We start from the raw sequence: 18,232 nt of genomic DNA, 5'->3' as shown, positions 1-18,232 counted from the left end.
GGGAGAAGCAGGCTTCCCACGGAGCAGGGAGCCCGATGCGGGACTCAATCCCAGGACCCTGGGATCATGACCTGAGCCAAAGGCAGACGCTTAACCATCTGAGCCACCCAGGCGCCCTGAAAACATAAACTTTTTAAAAAGTGTAGATTGTAACTAACATTCAGCGCCTATCACTGAGTGTGATTTATAGATATTTGCTCATCTAATCCTTATTAACTTTATGGTTGAATACTAACATAGTTTCCTTTTACTGACCAGGAACTGAGAGTCTAATTTGTCCAAGTCACAAAACCAGTAAGTCTAGGACCGTAGGCTGACAGAGTTGCTGTTCTCATTCTAACCCATAAATCTCTTTGCAGCCCCCACCAACGAAGGCTGCCGTCATTCACACGCATTGCCTTTCTGTCGTGGTGTTTAATGAACTACGTGGTTTTTAAGAATCATAAAGGTTTTTGGTTTGGTTTGGTTTTGATTGAATTATATATATTATATATATATATAATATATATTGTATACATATATATATATTTTTTTAAAGATTTTATTTATTTGAGAGAGTGAGAATGAGAGACAGAGAGCACATGAGAGGGGGGAGGGTCAGAGGGAGAAGCAGACTCCCCGCTGAGCAGGGACCCCCGATGTGGGACCCGATCCCGGGACTCCAGGATCATGACCTGAGCCGAAGGCAGTCGCCCAACCAACTGAGCCACCCAGGCGCCCTACATATATATTTTTTTTAAGTATGCTGCACACCAAGTGTGGAGCCCAGTGCGGGGCTCGAACTCACGAATGTGACTGAGCACCCAGACACCCCTACTGAGATCTGTTCTAACACTGGGATAAACCGTACTAATCATCACTTCATATTGTTAGTGTGTATATACACACACACATATGAAATATATATGTATTCCACATTTTATTGTAAGTAGTCACTATTTAGTAGTCATCATTAGCTCAAAAATAAGACAACAAAAATGTCATTCCCACCTAGACTGACGCCTCACCCTAGCCCCTCCCCCTCCCTTTGACTCTTCCTAAGGCTCCTCCCCCTCACCTGGGTGGCTCCTTACCTACAAGGCCCCTCCTTATGTGGGCTCCTGTAGCCTCTGACTGGCTTTCTGCCTTGGCCCTGTCCTCCGTACACTTCACCACTAGGGCTGTCTTCCCACGGAGCAAACAGACCCACTAGGGAGCATCTCTCCCTTGCAGACAATCATCATGGTCTAGGTGGGGTCTCTCTCCAGCCTCATTTCCTGGCACTGCCCCAGGAGCGTCCCGATTTCCAGCCACAGGGAGGAATCATAATCCAAGGATAGTGCCAGCCCCCATCATCTCTCATCACCTCCCTTTGTCTTCCTACTCCCAGAACACTGTCTTTGTCCCTTTGTATAACCCCTTCCAAAGACACAGGTAGTCAGCTTTCCCCTCGTTCCCCTGGTGCCCTCCTGTCCTGTATGTTGTGGCATACTTCTTGTTACTCTTTGAAAGCCACAGCCATATCTGTCTCCATACAGTTCAGTAAATGTCTGGTGGATAAATTGACCTGTTTCTCAGTTATCTTTTCATGATATACCATTTATATAACTTTCGTGAGTCCTTTCTGGAGGTACCATTAACATTATATTTAAAATAAGAATATTAATTTTTAAAATTTGATTTAAATAATTTAATACAAATTATTGTGTTTTTTTAAATGTGGGTTTATTTAGACCAAACAAGTGGCATTTTTTTCTGTGTAAAAATGCAAGAATTAAGTGTCTTCACTTTTTTACCACTAAAAGTACTACTCTGATTTGCTTTTTATTGCTTAAATAACAGGCTTATTTTGAAAGTATTTTGACTACATAACACTAAAATTAAAAAAGGAATTAAGAAATGTCTCTGTTAAAATTTAATTTATTAAAATTTTGAGAAATGAAGAGCTCCCTAAAAGATTTAAAATTCATGTCTTTTTTTTACACATACCAGTTTAAAAGCCATTATATGCTTAAGAAACTTCATTAATGAGTATAAAAAAATAATCTTTAGTAGATAGCTAAGGATTTTTGATTTACAGGGAATTTTTAACAACTAAAGACCCTTTTTCAGTTCAGAAAATAATGAAATCCAAATATTTAAATCTCCCTCAAAACTTAGTAGTACTCTTTCTTAGGTTAGATCTTCCATAGGTATATTTACTTTAAAAATAACAGGGGCGCCTGGGTGGCTGAGTTGGTAAGCGTCTGCCTTCGGCTCAGGTCATGGTCCCAGGGTCCTGGGATCGAGCCCCACATCCCGCTCCCTGCTCAACGGGAAGCCTGCTTCTCCCTCTCCCACTCCTCCTGCTTGTGTTCCCTCTCTCCCTGTCTCTCTGTCAAATAAATAAATAAAATCTTTAAAAAAAAAACCAAAACATTGTAATGTAACTTTCAAACAAAATCTTAGTGTCAGAAATGGATGAGGCTGTGAAAAGTTCAGAATCATTCATTTCCTTATATGGTGAGTAAAGTCGCCAAACATATGCTGTGGAGAGAAGGGAATTTTTTTTTTCAGTTATTTTCGACTGGAAAATATGAGAACAGAACTCACTACTGGTTGCCAAGTAATTCTTCCTCACCCTAAGGAAAAATATAGCTACAAAGATTTGGGGGTTTTTGGCTATCCAGATGATTTAGAAGAATAGTGCCAGAGACTATTTTGAAACCTCTGCACATTTTTGTTCTTGTTGATTTGTTTCAATTAGTTTTGATAATGTGCTACTTGTTTAAAAAAAAGAAAAACTAAGAATTTCTAAAGTGACAAACTTTCAGAGTACAATGAAAGCAGTATGTGTAATGGTTAAGTGACAGACTGGGGTTTCTCTAGCCTGGTCTTCCACACCTGGTTTTTCTCTTCTGACCGTATGCCTTGAAGTTTGTTTAATCCTTCTAAGCCCAAGTCTCCCCATCTGTAACACGGGGACTACATGTCAGTGGGCGTCTCCCCATCTGTGACATGGGGACTACTGCCTCCCAAGACTAAATGTTAGTAGGTATAAAACAGTAGATGCCTGGGGTGCCTGGGTGGCTCAGTTGGTTGGGCGTCTGCCTTCGGCTCAGGTCATGATCCTGGAGTCCCAGGATCGAATCCCACGTCGGACTCCCTGCTCAGCGGGGAGTCTGCCTCTCCCTCTCCATCTGCCTCTCCCCCTGCTCATGCTCTCTCTTGCTCTGTCTAAAAACAAAACAAAAACCAGTAGATGCCTGGTTCATAGTAAGTCCTCAGATTTTTAAGAAATTAAGTATTTTCCTACACATAGGTTTAGCTCTCTGGTGGGTCTTAACACCAGAAGTCAAGTTTTGGTAAACACAAAAACTTGGGTGAAGTTTCTGGTAAGGGCCAGAACAAGCCAGTGTCTCCCCTTGGCCGTGTCACAGGGAACCGACCCCTCACTCATGCTAACCTGACTGTTGTTGAAACTGCCTCTCGCATACACTCGAAGGGGTGTTTCAGAATCCCCAGCTCTCTGTTAGGCCTATTCCAAGAGCACAGATTAGCCTCAAGTAAATCCAGCAGGTTTCTTCCAGAACTTATTCGGGAGATGTCATGGGGCATACTCACAATGTGTTTATCCTAAGAGGGTCCTTCCAGCTAGCAGAGTCTTTGAACCACAGAATGCATTTCTCCATCTGTAAAAATGGAAATATCTTCCTTTTACAATGACCATGAGAACTTGAGTCCTGTTAGCTACAAGTCTAGCAACAAATACCTTAATCAAAGGAAGGGGAAAAGGAAAGGCTTTACTTAAATGAGAATAGCATGTATTGCTCTCTCATGAAACCTACTGGAATGCAGAATTTAAAGCCTTTGTGACTGTCTGTCACCCATGCCTGATATGCCTTTGCTAAATTCTCTCTTCCCTCTGAGACCAGCTTCCTCTGGTCCTCTAGTCCACATGCCAGAAACAGGGCTGCCAGTGCACTCAAGAGGCAGTGCGTCTTCCTGCCTTCCGTTCCTTGTTCCAGCTGTGTCAGATACAGACCCCTGGACCGGCTGGGAGGAGGAAGGTTGCCGTGTGTGGATCAGGCTCCCGGAAGCCAATTCCTACAACCCTGTGTGGAAGGCAGCAGTGAGGTGGAGAGGCAGGGCTGGGCAGACAAGTCCAGCAGATCTACCAGACTGGAGACGGTCCCACACTTAGGCCACATATGAAGTCACCTGGGAGCTTTGGCGATATTTACCCTGTCGGGTGTTCTCAGAATTTCCTGGATCAGTGGTTTGATATCTTTCATTATTTTGGATAGTCTTGCCCCACCCCCACTAGTTGGAACAGGGGAGCTCCCCACTGCTCTGGCCTGCCCTGGGTTTCAGGGCTAGTGCCCTTTCAGGTGACCTTGCCGTCTCCTTGTACTTGTGTCTTTGGTGGGTCTTAATGCAGGCGTGAGTCTGCACACCTGCCCCCAGTCATTCAGGATCTCCAACAGTCAGGGCCTGGGACGGTGTCCTACTCTCCCCAGATAGAGAGGGTATTTTCTTCTCCTCTCTCCCCACCTGCAGTGAGCCTTCACCTGTGTGTCCCTTTTCCTAGTGGCTTCTTTTCCTTACCATTGAAGGTGGAGTTTGGGTCTTCCCAGCAGCAGCTGCTCCTTCCCTGACCTTACCCCTGCAAGAAGTGTTTTCCCCAGTCTCTGTGACCATGCTCAGCCCACCCAGTGGGTTGCAGATGCCCTGTGTCTGGATTTCAGAGGGCTTTCTCTGTCTCACCTGCACCTGGCCTTTAGCAATTAGGGTTCAACTGGAACCTCTCAGTTGCCCTGTGGCGGCCTTAGCCATTCTTGGAGCTGCCTCTAAGGAAGGGTTTCAGGCTGGTGGCCCTGTCACCTCAGTTCTTCTTGTGCATCTGCGATGCGCTTTCCAGTTTTCTATATCCCAGGTGGAAGCTGGAAGTCCCAGGGGTTTCTTGGCCTTTACCACCAGTGAACAGTGACTAGCTGAAAAACTCTGGAGAAGCATGGGAGCCACCGGTCTGTATTTTTAGCAGACTTCCCATGTGATTCATGGTCTGTGCTGTACAACTTAATGCACCTAGAACACCTGACATGGAGTAAGTGCCGAAATAAACAGTTGAACTATACGTTTCACTACATCCATCAGACTGTGCGTTCATGGAAAAGCAGAGAGGAGAAAGGCATGAAATGGTTTTCATGAAATACACAATTCATTTGTGTTGTTCCGTGAAAATATAACCACACTACTGATTCCATTTCTCCTAAGAGAGGTGCAGCGGCCCAGAGAGGGGGTTGAGAAATGTCTGTCTCTTCAGTTTCTCCCAGAGATCTCCATGGTCCCAGTGCAGTGGTTGGGGTGGTGACAAGGGACCCTAATTTTATTTGCTTTGCCCAAGCACCGCCTTGCTTCCAGCCCTCTGTGGCTTCCCTGTCTGTATGCTCACTTTCCAAACCTCTCACACTCACTCGTTCTCACATGTGGTTTTACACTCACACTTGTTCTCATGTACAGTCACTCGTTCTCACATGTGCTCACACTCACATGTTCATTTCTCACCCTTGTCCTCACGCATGCTCTCACACTCACACACAGTTCTCTCCCCCTTTTCTCACCCCCCATGGCTCTGGACTCTTCCTGTCCCTTTTCCTCCCCTTGCTCAAGGACAGGCCAGCTCCTCTTTCCAGGGCCTCCAGTGGGTCCCTTCCCTGGGGGCTGCTTTCTTGCATTCACATCTCTTCTCAAACCCAGCTAAATCCTGTTCCTGCCTCCCTGGCGTTTGGTTTCTCTGAACTTGGGTAGCATTTAAACAGATCTCCTCATTTTGACAAGGGTCATGAGAGTAAGCCCTCTGTCACCTGACACTTGATCGTCTCTAGTTAAAGTCCCTTCCGGGGGACCCACCTTTGACAGGACCTCTCATTCATTTTTGAGTGTTTCCCGAGCTTTCTGATTCCACAGGATGCCCCAGGCTCATCTTAACACTTCTTGCCCCAGTCCTGGAATCAGCTGCTTTTTCACAGTCCCTTGGAAGATGTATTTAGAGATCATGGTCAGGGTGCTGGCCGGTGCTGGTTGCCGCAGACTGTGATTGCTTCTATGCCTGTTCTTGGGGAGGACAGGTATGAGGGCACCAGTAGGAGTTTGTACTGATATTTGCAATAAATTTGTATTTCATTTCTCTTACTCTGAAAAATCTTAGTCTTTCAGGACTTCTTAAAAAATTTTTTTTTCAGGGCGCCTGGGTGGCTCAGTTGGTTAAGCGACTGCCTTCGGCTCAGGTCATGATCCTGGAGTCCCGGGATCGAGTCCCACATCGGGCTCCCTGCTCAGCAGGGAGTCTGCTTCTCCCTCTGACCCTCTTCCCTCTCGTGCTCTCTGTCTCTCATTCGCTCTCTCTCTCAAATAAATAAATAAAATCTTTAAAAAAATTTTTTTTTCAGTTTTGGTCTATCCAAAAGAATCTTGACTCTTCTAGCTTGTGTTTATTTATAACTATACACTTCCCAAAGGGATTTGAGCAGTTTTATTACTGCAACGATATGGGTAATTGAGATCATGCAATTTCAGTTAGCATTTCTTCTACAAATATAAAGCACAAGTAATTTTATTATGTGCAATATGCACTCTGGTAAGAAAGCAGTTTTTCTAATCAAGCTTTTTTTTTTATCTGTCTACATCCACTAAATGGAATCTTATCTTAGCCAACTATGTAGGAATTATTCTAAGTAAATACCCAAATACGCACTAGAAAATTGAGCAAATAGAATACAAATGTTGACTGAGTGGATAGAACATGTTCCACTGATATCAGGAAAATGTAAATTGAAGCACGGATAAAGTACCATTTTTAAACTACCAAATGGACTGATTTTTAATATCTGTTTTTGGGGAGAGTATAAAGAAAGGACATTTTATACATTTAGGGTAGGAATATATATATAAATCAGTACAGGATCTTATTTTGGGAGGCAGTTGGGTAGCATCTGTGAACATAAAAAATAAACGTATAAGGGGCGCCTGGCTGGCTCATTTGGTGCAGCGTGTGACTCTTGATCTCAGAACTGTTTCGAACCCCATGTTGGGTGTAGAGATTACTTTAAAAAAATAAAAATCTGTAGGGGCACCTGGGTGGCTCAGTCAGTTAAACATCTGACTCGATTTTGGATCAGGTCATGATCTCAGGGTTGTGGGATTGGATTGAGCCCCACCTTGGGCTCTGGGCGCATTGGGCTTCTCAGATCAGCACAGAGTCTGCTTGAGATTCATTCTCTCCCTCTCCCTCTGCCCCTCCCCCCGCACATGCAGAGGCGTGCATTCTCTCTCAAATAGATGAATAAAATCTTTAAAAAACATAATAAAAATCTTTTTTTATTTTAAAGATTTTTATTACTTGAGGAGGGTGTGCCTGGGTGGCTCAGATGGTTAGGCATCTGTCTTTGGCTCAGGTTATGATCCCAGGGTCCTGGGATCGAGCCCTATGTGGGGCTCCCTGCTCAGTGGGGAGTCTGCTTCTCCCTCTGCCTCTCCCCCTGCTCATGCTCTCTCTCTCTGTATCTCTATCAAAGAATAAATAAAAGAAATCTAAAAAAAAAAAAGAGCACAAGCAGGGGGAGGGAGGGGCCGAGGGAGGGGGAGAAGCAGGCTCCCTGCTGAGCAGGGAGCCCAACGTGGGACCTGATCCCAGGACCCCGAGATCACGACCTGAGCTGAAGTCAGACACTTAACTGACTGAGCCACCCAGGCGCCCCAGAATAAAATCTGTAAAAAATAAACATATATCTTTGACCAAAACTTTCACTTTTTGAAGGCTGGTTTACATATGCTACAAGAACATGTATATAAAAAGATATTCACTGAATCAAAGAGAAATTATAAATATTCTAAGTGTCCATCAGTAGGAAAGGTATATAAATTATTTGATTTTACCAGAGGAAACAGATACTATCAAAAACTAAACAAAAAAAGAGATAGCTCTTCATTTACCAACGAAGGACGATGACTTTGATATTTTTACAAAGTGAAAAGCAAGATGTAGGATAGTATTATGACCTAATGCATTTTGCTTATAAAAAACCTGTTTGATTTAATTTGGTAATTGGAAATAATTTGGAAACTTAATATTTTTGCCCTTTTTTTAAAACAGCTTATAGAAATTAACTGGACAGGACTGACCAACCTTCTCGATATCCCTGGATTGAAGTAAGTATAATGTCATGTCCTATGGTTAGCTTGTTGTTGGTGTAGTGTGCATTTCTAGTGTCATGAAAAGAACACAGAATGGGTAAGGCCACTACCGGGCAGAATCCGTGCCTCTCAGCAGGCTCTCATGTGTGGCTCAGATGAAGAGACTGGCTAGGTTCCGCTCTCCTAACTGCATCGGAGACACTGGGACCAAGTGAGCAGCAGAGTGGGTGAGGGTGTTGGACTGAGTCACTCACCTTTCATTTTACTTTTCATTCATCATGAAGCATCTTTCCAGCTTTGGTATTTTCTTTTTAACTTCTTAATTTTTTCTTTTTTTTTTAAAGTAGGCTCCATGCCCAACGTGGTGCTTGAACTCATGACCCTGAAATCAAGAGTCACATGCTCTACCAACTGAGCCAGCCAGTTGCTTCAAGCTTTGGTGTTTTAGAAAAGTAACAGCCTTTTAATATTTTGCAAGTTAATTTTTTAATTTGGTTTTTCTTATTTTCTCAGAAAAATAAAATTTTAAAAATGAATATATGTTTTGGAACTAGCCCTTTGGGTTCTTTTTAGGCTGTGCTACTGCCCCCATGCCTCCCGCTGCCCACAGAGGGGTAAATGTAGGTGCTAGACCTAGGAATGTGTAGGGTCACCCCAGGGTCTGGGTGCAAGAGCTGAGAAACCTAGAGTTTCTGCCTCACGTTACTGGGAGTCCCTTCATTATTCTGTAGCAATCTCACATCTAAAACATGAGGAAATTTGCCCATAATAAGCTTAGGAAACCATGAATGGCACATCCCTGCTATGAGGAAAGTGAAGTCTTCTTCAGGTCACAACCATCCATCTCACCTGATGGGAGGTGACTGTTTGCGATGGACCTATTGTTGCCAAACAGGAAATTCTGGAAACCTGCCTTTGTTATTTACTCTTGTATTTAAATGCTGAAATACAGTTACACATGTTCCTAGTAGGTAACTTTCCTAATCCAGATTTTTTTTCTAAAATAGCTCAGAAATTAAATTGGTCTGTTTTTTTTTTTCTATTTCTTTGTGTTTGTTTATGCCCTTAGAATGGCCATTAGAAAGAACTTTATATTGTTTCATTATCAGAGAAAATTTAGGACTTAAATAAAATGAGGCATAGTCCTCATAATGAAAATCTTTTTTAGGTACTGTGGTTTAATGGATATTGAAAGTTCTGTTATCTTTAAAAGATCTTTACAAAGAAAGGACAGCTTAAAGAACTGTTGAAGTATTCATTAGGATACTTGGTTGCAAGCAACAAGCCCAACATAAGTAGTCTTAAATAAAAAAGTAAGTAAATGAGTAGGGGTGGTTTGGCTGGCTCAGTTGGAGGAGTGTGCAATTCTTGATCTTGGGGTCTTGAGTTCAAGACCCACATTGAGTGTAGAGATTACTTAAATAAACTTTAAAAAGAAAGTGAATAAATAAATACTATTAAGACGATTTATTCATTTATCCAACAAATAGGTATTGTGCCTGGTATGAGCCAGCCCCTGTTCTTAGTGCCGTGGTGTAGCTGTGAACGGAACCGTCACACCTGCTCTCACGGAGCTCCCACTCCTGGCTCATTCCTAGCTCATGTCACTGGGCAGTCTGGAGCATTGTCGGGGTGAAGTCAGATGCAGGCAGGTGTTGCTGTTCAAACGATGCCCTACGGGCTCTCTGTCTCACTCTGGACTCTGCTGCTCTCTGTGTGGGTTTGTTGTTAGGCAGGCCCTTACTATGAAGTAGCAGCTTCTAGCTTCTATTTTTCGTGCTTAGCAGCTTTAGTCTGAAAAGAACCTTCTTCTGCTAGTTCCAGCAAAAGTTCTGGGCTGACTTCTTTTTGTCCACCCATCCTTGGACAAACCCTGTGATTCTGATGATCACGTTTGGGTCTCATACCCACCCCCAGAAGAGGAACAGGGGGACCAGGGTAGGGATGTGGGAGAAGCAAAGGAAGAACTTTCACCAGTACTTTCATCTGTGGGAATAGATGCTGGTTAGCCAGCAAAACAACAAATCCCTGTTGCCATTTGGTGTAGAAAATGTGTTTGGGATGCCTGGCTGGCTCAGTCAGTCAGGAAGTCAACTCTTGATTTCAGCGTGGGTCATGATCTTAGGGTCCTGTTTTGAGCCCCGATTCCAGCTCCATGCTCAGCAGGGAGACTGCTTGAGGATTCTCTCTCCCTTCCCCGCCAACACTCTCTAAAATAAATAAATATTTTTAAAAAAATGTGTTTGTTGTACTTTCCTCCGTTTATATCATAGGAGGACTGAAACAAACGCGGGCTTGTCAAGCAGCTACCCTGTAAATAGCATTGTATTAGTTCCCTTACAGCGTGAACCAGTGGGTGTATGCTGCCTTTGGCAAGCCTGCAGCTGGGGGAGTCAGTCGCAAATCATTTATTTAAAAGAGAGACATGCGGCGGGGTGGGGGCGCCTGGGTGGCTCAGTCGTTACGCGTCTGCCTTTGGCTCAGGTCATGATCCCAGGGTCCTGGGATCGAGCCCCGCCTCGGGCTTCCTGCTCCACGGGAAGCCTGCTTCTCCCTGAGCTACTCTCCCTGCTTGTGTTCCTGCTGTCGCTGTCTGTCTCTCTCTGTCAAATAAATAAATAAATAATCTTTTTTTTTTTTTAAGATTTTATTTATTTATTTGAGGGAGAGCGAATGAGAGATAGAGAGCGTGAGAGGGAAGAGGGTCAGAGGGAGAAGCAGACTCCCCGCTGAGCAGGGAGCCCGATGTGGGTTTTGATCCCGGGACTCCAGGATCATGACCTGAGCTGAAGGCAGTCGCTTAACTAACTGAGCCACCCAGGCGCCCATAAATAAAAAATTAAAAAAAAAAAAAAAAGAACCACTTTCAAAAAGAGAGATAAGGGGGCGCCTGGGTGGCTCAGCTGGTACAGCATGTGACTTTTGATCTAGGGTTTTTGAGTTCAAGCCCCATGTTGGGCATAGAGCCTACTAAAAAATAAAAATACAAAATGAAGTAAAAGGGAAATACATATACTCACACACATATGTCTGCATACATGGAGATACATAAATATATACACTCGGTTTTATTTAATGATATTTAATGATAATGGCAGGTTCTCTTTATATAGTAATAGTTTTTAGTTATTTTATATATAGATTTCTATGCATGCAGTACATAAAATATAGTATATAGAGAATTATATTATTAAAAATATATACTCATCTATATTAGAAATATGGAGGGAAATACACACCAGTCAGAAACAAAGCTGTGGTATAAAAGGTATATATAAAAACATCCCTTTTAAATAAAATTATATTATTTCTATAGGATATATATAATTCATACAAAATTATGTAAAATTTATATAATGTAACATGTAAATTTTATGTAATAAAATATATACATATAAACTTAATATAAAATGTGAACTGTGCTTCCCACTCAAAGACTTTCTAACAAATCTTGCCTCGAGCATTACAAAATGAACATCTACATGCTGTGTCCATTGATAAAAAACGGAACCCGGAGTGTTATAAAGTAGCAGTAATAGCTGAGTTACTGCACTTGACCATAAGTTTTGGCTGTCCCCACATGTTTCAGTGAAGAACCCTAAACTGAGTGGTAAAGGTATAAGAAGGGTTGAGGAGTATGATAGAACAAGAGTCGGGTGATGAGCAGGCAGTTTTGAAGGGCAGAGAGGACTAGACCCCGACAGCAGCTGGGACCAGCAGAGGGGCAGCCGCACGTCGACGCCCCCGGGGACCCTTAGGGGCAGCACTGCAGCCCTGGGAATCCAGGGGGAGGCTGGCGTGTACACAGCGGCATATAAAGGGGAGCAGGGATGAGGCACCAGCATGGGCCTTCTGCTTTCCTGGGGCTTGGGCCTCTCCATCTGCATGGCTAGGGTGGGTGGTGAGGCGGTTGGCCTACCACCATAGCAGTTAAGGGATTCTTGAAAGCATAGCATCATCAAAGGGTTTTCTGTTCCAGCAGATTTTTCTGTATAAACACAACCAGTATTTGGGTTGGAGGGGAATGGCAAAGTAAGAATATGCTTGGTATTCAAACTCTGAAGGACCATCTCACATCGCTGCTTAGTGAGCATATATCCAGTGTCTGGCAGCTGAAACTCTCTCTGTCTCTTTAGTGTTAACGTCTAATTCACGGACATATGCATAAATAGAGCTCTGTTGTCTGTGGGGTTGTGGGTTTTTCAGTCTTTTTTCTGTCTTGGACTGGAAAGTCCTAAGGTAAGACTCCTTCTCTTGTCATTGCATTTGGATACCCAGCTTAGAGTGAATGTTCAACTCTTAACTGAATGATGGAGACTTTCACTCTGTCCTAGTGGGTATTTTATATGTACAATTACTTTACATATATCTGTTAACAATTTTAACATCTGAGAAGTACTGGCAAGAAATAAGATTCTCTTAAAACTTCTCAGTTCTGGGTAAAGGTGTTGAAATTTCATTTATGCTTTCAAAAATGTTGTCCCATACATGTTACTTAATTCTCACATTTACCCCAAAGAATAGGCAAAAATATATTAAAAGTACATTTGTTTCTTTATCCTCCACAATTTTATTCATATTACTGAGTTCTCTGTGCAGTGGTATATAGAATTTCAAAATTATTAAAGTATTCAGTACGCAAATACAGTGTGAAGAGAGAATAAACTGTAAATTCTTTTACTTGATTGGAAGCTATGCGAAAATAATGAGAAATTTAATGTAAGAAACCTGGAATGGGTAGGTGGATGTTTGTTATGGTATTCTTTGCACTTTTGTGGCTGCTTGAAATATGCTAAAAAAAGAAAAAAAGAAAATGTAATGTGTCTTAGTTGATATTAAATCAGTGATGAAGTCACACAGGAACATATGAAACATCATTTAGAATATTATGAAATGTAGCCAGAATATTACCTTGTGTTCTCAGCTATACATCTCAGCTTTATATATATGCCACATAGTAGTCACTATAGCCATATTGCAGCTAAAGTATTGAATTACTGTCTTAAATATTGTCTTTGAAAAATTAGATAATTCTGACCTTGTAAATGGGGTGTTGTATCATGTTTGTGGTAAGTTTGCTGCTAAAGCGATAACTAGTATTGATATGCCTGATAGTTGATTTGTTCTTTTTACCACCCACCTAATAGTGGTCTGTCAGATACGATCATTCTGGATATAATATCAAACTATTTGGTGCTTCCCAATCGGATCACCGTTCCTCTTGTCAGTGAAGTTCAAATAGCTCAATTGCGGTTTCCTATACCAAAGGTAAGTACTCCTGAGCACCCATTAGCACTTAGATACAGAGACGCTTATCACATACTTGGATGTTGTAACTTCTCGTGGTTCTCTTAACAGTGACCTTGCCATATGGATCTTGATGTGGTAGTTTGTCCTGTCACACTCCTTAGGAGATTGGCCAGTGTGCATCAGAGACTTCAGGGCAATTCTTAAACCTCAGCCATGAACGTCCAAGGTGCTTATTAGAGGGATTTAATTCTGCAAATATTATTACAGGTCATAAAGGACTGCCGTGACGGCAGTCCATAAAGGACTGAGATAACTGCATAGTTATCTCAGAAAGCACATACTATTTGTATTATCAAAATGTAACAGCTTAGTCTAAGTGATGGGCACTTTGTATAATGACTGGTACAGGGTTTCTCTCAGCAGTGAGTGTGGTTACCTCTGGAGTCATAAGCACCGCGGCAGAAGCAGTGCTGGTGTTACAACTGCCCTGGACGGGATCGAAAGGGCAGGGCCTGGATCTCTGTCACAGCCCTGGGTTCTAACAGCAGCTTTACTTTTTGGGCCTATTACTTGGCATGTGTGGACCTCAGTTTCTTCATCTGTAAATTTGGGGTGATGCCTAGCACACAGAGTTAGGTCACAGATACTGGAGTCACCTTCATTTGAGTAAACTATGTAACCTCAACCAAAGACTGAGAAATTGCTGGTCAAGGACATAGTATTCCCTCTACTGGTCAGAGAAGAGGTCCTTGGAATGGATGGGCCCTCACAGGTTAGTGAGAGCTATTAACCTTAAAATAAAACCCCCAGGGGTGCCTGGGTGGCTCAATACATTAAGCGTCCGACTCTTGATTTCAGCTCAGGTCATGATCCTCAGGGTTGTGGGATTGAATCCCACTTTAGGCTCCTTACTGGGTGTGGAACCTGCTTAAGACTCTCTCCCCCTGGGGCACCTGGGTGGCTCAGTCGTTATGCGTCTGCCTTCAGCTCAGGTCATGATCGCAGGGTCCTGGGATCGAGCCCCGCATCGGGCTCCCTGCTCCGCGGGAAGCCTGCTTCTCCCTCTCCTGCTCTCCCTGCTTGTGTTCCCTCTCTCACTATATCTCTCCCTGTCAAATAAATAAATAAAATCTTAAAAAAAAAAAAAAAGATTCTCTCCCTCTCTTCCTCTGTCCCGCCTGCCTGTCTCTCTCTCTCTGTCTCCCTCTCTCCCTCTCCACCCCCCCAAAATAAAATAAAAAACTGCTGTTACTTTACCAGCAAAAATGGGTTTATTCAGGAACAGCAGAGAATTGCAATCTGGGACAATTACGCTATGGCAAAACCATAGGTGATTCTGCAGAACAAAGGGAGGAGGCTCTTTTACAGAGGAGAGGGGGCACTGGGAGGGGCTGCATTAATCTAAAAGTCCGTTGGTGTTAACTTGGAGCTGGGAAGTGTAGTGGCTTCTCGCTGGCTGAGCTGTTGCCAGGGCAGGAGGAAACCTTCCTTTCTCCTTCCGGGATAGTAAAATAGTATCCACTGGGAGATGCATCTCTCCCTGTTGGGTCTGCAGTGGACAGTGGACTGGTAGAGCCTGGGCACTGCCCTTTCTGGCCTCCCGACTCCAATGCAAAGGAGGATTTTCCTTTTACTCATTTTCACAGAGCTTTTCCCACTGGGCCCTCCAGAAGTGGAGCAGGCAACCCTGTTGTATGATGTCTGTAATGAGTGTGACACCAACACGCACAGGACAGTTTCTTTTACTAAACAGAAGGTGTTGAGTTGGTCCTGTTTCACTGCGTGTGTTGTTTTTAGTTTGTTTGCTGAAGTGGAAGCAGACAACTTTCCTTGATGCTTGTTACTTTTTTGAGGTTAAGTTAGATCTCCGTAACAGTGTACAAATCCTCAAACATGTCTGGGCTTCCTTACATTTTTTTGAAAGTACCAACACTCCAGCTAATTGATGCCTGAACTAGTTATATTGTTGGCATTCAGATTTGATGGGACAGTACATATGAGAAAGGCACGTCTTTTTTCCTTAACTTAGGATTTTCATCTCTGAAAACACAAGAAGTCTCTTCCATGAAGAAATCCTCGTCCTCCTTTGCCACTTGCACCTTTTATTCCCTGAGCGTGGTGAGCACCTGAGCCCGCCCAGATCCAACCTTCCTTAGCCTTGTGGGGTTTAAAAGCCATGCTACTTAAACATGTTGCCAGATTATCTAAACTTTAGACACATTTCCTGTAAACGGGAAATTCTCTTAAGTTTTTAAAAGCGTATTTATCTGTAAAAACGCATGTCTTCCTAGCTGATTGGGTCAGGACTATTACCCAGTGATTTTGAAAGGGTTTTTGGAGAATGCTGCCTCGTGCTAACTTTACCACCATTGTTTGCCTTGAAAGAGGTGTGAGTGAACATTTTTTTTATTTTACCAATTAAACAACATTTTAGGAAAAGAAAACTGTGTAAAGTCTATGAGTAGTACGTATTGCAAAGTTTCAGTTTCCTATCTATAAAATAAATTTAATGACAGTGCAGTTGACCCTTGAACAACATGGGTGGGGCCGCCGAGCCCCTGTGCAGTAGAAAATCTGCATATAATTTTTTTTTAAGATTTTATTTATTTATTTGACAGAGAGAGACACAGTGAGAGAGGGAACACAAGCAGGGGGAGTGGGAGAGGGAGAAGCAGGCTTCCTGCGGAGCAGGGAGCCCGATGTGGGGCTCAGTCCCAGGACCCTGGGATCATGACCTGAGCCGAAGGCAGATACTTAACGACTGAGCCACCCAGGCGCCCCTGCATATAACTTTTGATTCCCCCAGAACTTAAATACTAATTGCCTAGTGTTGACCAGACGCCATACCAATGACATAAACCAGTAACACGTATTTTATATGTTATGTACTATATTCTGTATTCTTACAATAAAGTAAGCTAGAGAAAAAATGTTACTAAGAAAATTATAAGGAAGAGAAAATACATTTACGGTACTGTTCTGTATTGAAAAAAATCTGTATATAAGTGGATCCACGAATTCAAACCTGTTTTGTTCTGGTCAGCTGTATTTCATAGGATTGTTCTAAAAGTTGAAGTAATGAGCGCCTGCCAAGGGCTTAGTGACACGTCTGAGACATCCTGTAATGGTGGTTCTCAGTCACTGTCGTACGGAACACAGGACTATTGGGTGACCCAGGAGACTAAGGCTCCTTGGGCTCCTGTTGCACACTGTCACTGGGGGCCTCACCCCTCACTCCACCCTGGTCTGGTCTCCTGACGGAAAGTAGTGATACTCGGACAGTGTCGTCCACCTTGCTCTGGCTTTCCCTCCGCACTACTGCCCGACAGTCCATGTTGACTTTCTTTTCTGCTGTGCAGGGAGAGGGTCTTCATGTTGTCCACTCTTCCTCATTCTTAGGACAGTGAGCACACAGCCATTGTTCCACGTGTGTCACAGTGAACAGTCCGTGCGTGCTCCTTCTTTTCAGGGTGTTCTAAGGATACATTTTATTGAAGCTCAGGATCTTCAGGGGAAAGATACGTACCTTAAGGGACTCGTCAAGGGAAAGTCAGACCCCTATGGAGTTATTCGAGTTGGCAACCAGATCTTCCAAAGCAAGGTCATCAAAGAGAACCTCAGTCCCAAGTGGAATGAGGTGTACGAGGTAAGATGTGTCCAGTGGCATCAGTTGGCTTCTCTCCAAATTCTGATTCCACTCCTGTTATACAGGAGTGTGGTTGGTTTAGAGCATCATTTAAATCATTTTTCTTTAATTTCCCTCCTTCAGAAGTATTGTACCTTCTGTCCCTACCTCACAACATTGTCATGCCAATGCATAAACAACACATAAATTTTAAACTTTAATTACATTAAACTATCACAATAAATAATTGACAAAGTGATTTCTGTGGTTAACATATGTAAACATTTACAAACATGAGATTATTATGTACTGTTTTGTAAATTCTCATTTAATACATCTAGACATCTCTCTCATGTCAGTAAACATAGATGAACATGATTTATACTTGCCATTCACTGAATAGATTCCATCATTTCTTTACCCAAGGAGATACTGGCTGTTCATTTCAGCATTAGAACCACTGCTATTACCAGTGTAATGGGAATGTATTTTTCTTCACTTGACCAGGTTTTCTCCAGATAAGCTCCTCAAAGTGGAATTGCTGCATCATAAATCATGCTTTTTTGAAAGAATGATACATTTTTGCAAAATTGTTCTTCAGAACAGTTGTACAGTTTATGCTCCCCCAGCTTCCCATCCTCCCAATCCTGTTTGTTGCCAGATTTCTTAATCTCTAAGTGGTGGTACCTGGATCACTTGTTGGTATCCCAAGAATAGCATTTGAACAGAGCCACTTCAGGACTAGAAAGATGTCCCAAGCCTGTACCAGTTTGTGGGCGCTGTCTTGTGACTTGACTTCGGAGCAGTGGAACTTGACTCAGATGACTGGAAGCACAGTAGACTGTTAGCTGGTCTCCCGTGGAGACGTGTGTTTGTGTGTGTGTGGTTGGACAGTGACACAATGTAAGCGCTCCAGTACTTACCATGGGAGAGAACTGCAGGGTGCTCCTTGCTACCGTCCTCATGTTCAGTAGCTGCCAACAGTAGTAACCGTGTAAGATAACTACTCTTTGTTTTTTCAGGCTTTAGTTTATGAACATCCTGGACAGGAATTAGAGATTGAGCTCTTTGACGAAGACCCAGACAAGGATGACTTCCTAGGAAGGTAAACCCTCGGGGAAGGAGAGCACAGGGTGCTTTTTCTTCTGAGTAGTGACACTTAGAACTAATATGGCTTCAAAAAATACGCTATGTATGTGTTAC

The 18,232-nt window shown here is 43.0% G+C and overlaps 1 protein-coding gene across 6 annotated transcripts in view; it reads left to right on the top strand.

The window, feature by feature from the left end:
• ESYT2 (extended synaptotagmin 2) overlaps positions 1 to 18,232 on the top strand; it is an 83,396-nt gene that overhangs the window by 38,208 nt on the left and 26,956 nt on the right. For all 6 annotated transcript variants that reach the window (XR_003607441.2, XM_088018587.1, XM_028092376.2 and 3 more), the window contains exons 7-10: positions 8,114 to 8,169; positions 13,302 to 13,422; positions 16,874 to 17,050; positions 18,052 to 18,134. Coding sequence is in view for 5 of the 6 variants with exons in the window: in XM_088018587.1 (XP_087874713.1) it covers positions 8,114 to 8,169; positions 13,302 to 13,422; positions 16,874 to 17,050; positions 18,052 to 18,134 (437 nt within the window). In the remaining variant the exon portion in view is untranslated. The remainder of the gene's footprint in view (positions 1 to 8,113; positions 8,170 to 13,301; positions 13,423 to 16,873; positions 17,051 to 18,051; positions 18,135 to 18,232) is intronic.

The sequence above is a fragment of the Eumetopias jubatus genome, unplaced genomic scaffold (assembly GCF_037043125.1).
Source record: "Eumetopias jubatus isolate StellerSeaLion01/CBP00866 unplaced genomic scaffold, mEumJub1_p1.0 scaffold_14, whole genome shotgun sequence".
Classification (NCBI taxonomy): Eukaryota; Metazoa; Chordata; class Mammalia; order Carnivora; family Otariidae; genus Eumetopias; species Eumetopias jubatus.
The sequence above is the reverse complement of the archived record's forward strand: the minus strand, read 5'-3'. Positions and strand labels throughout refer to the sequence as shown.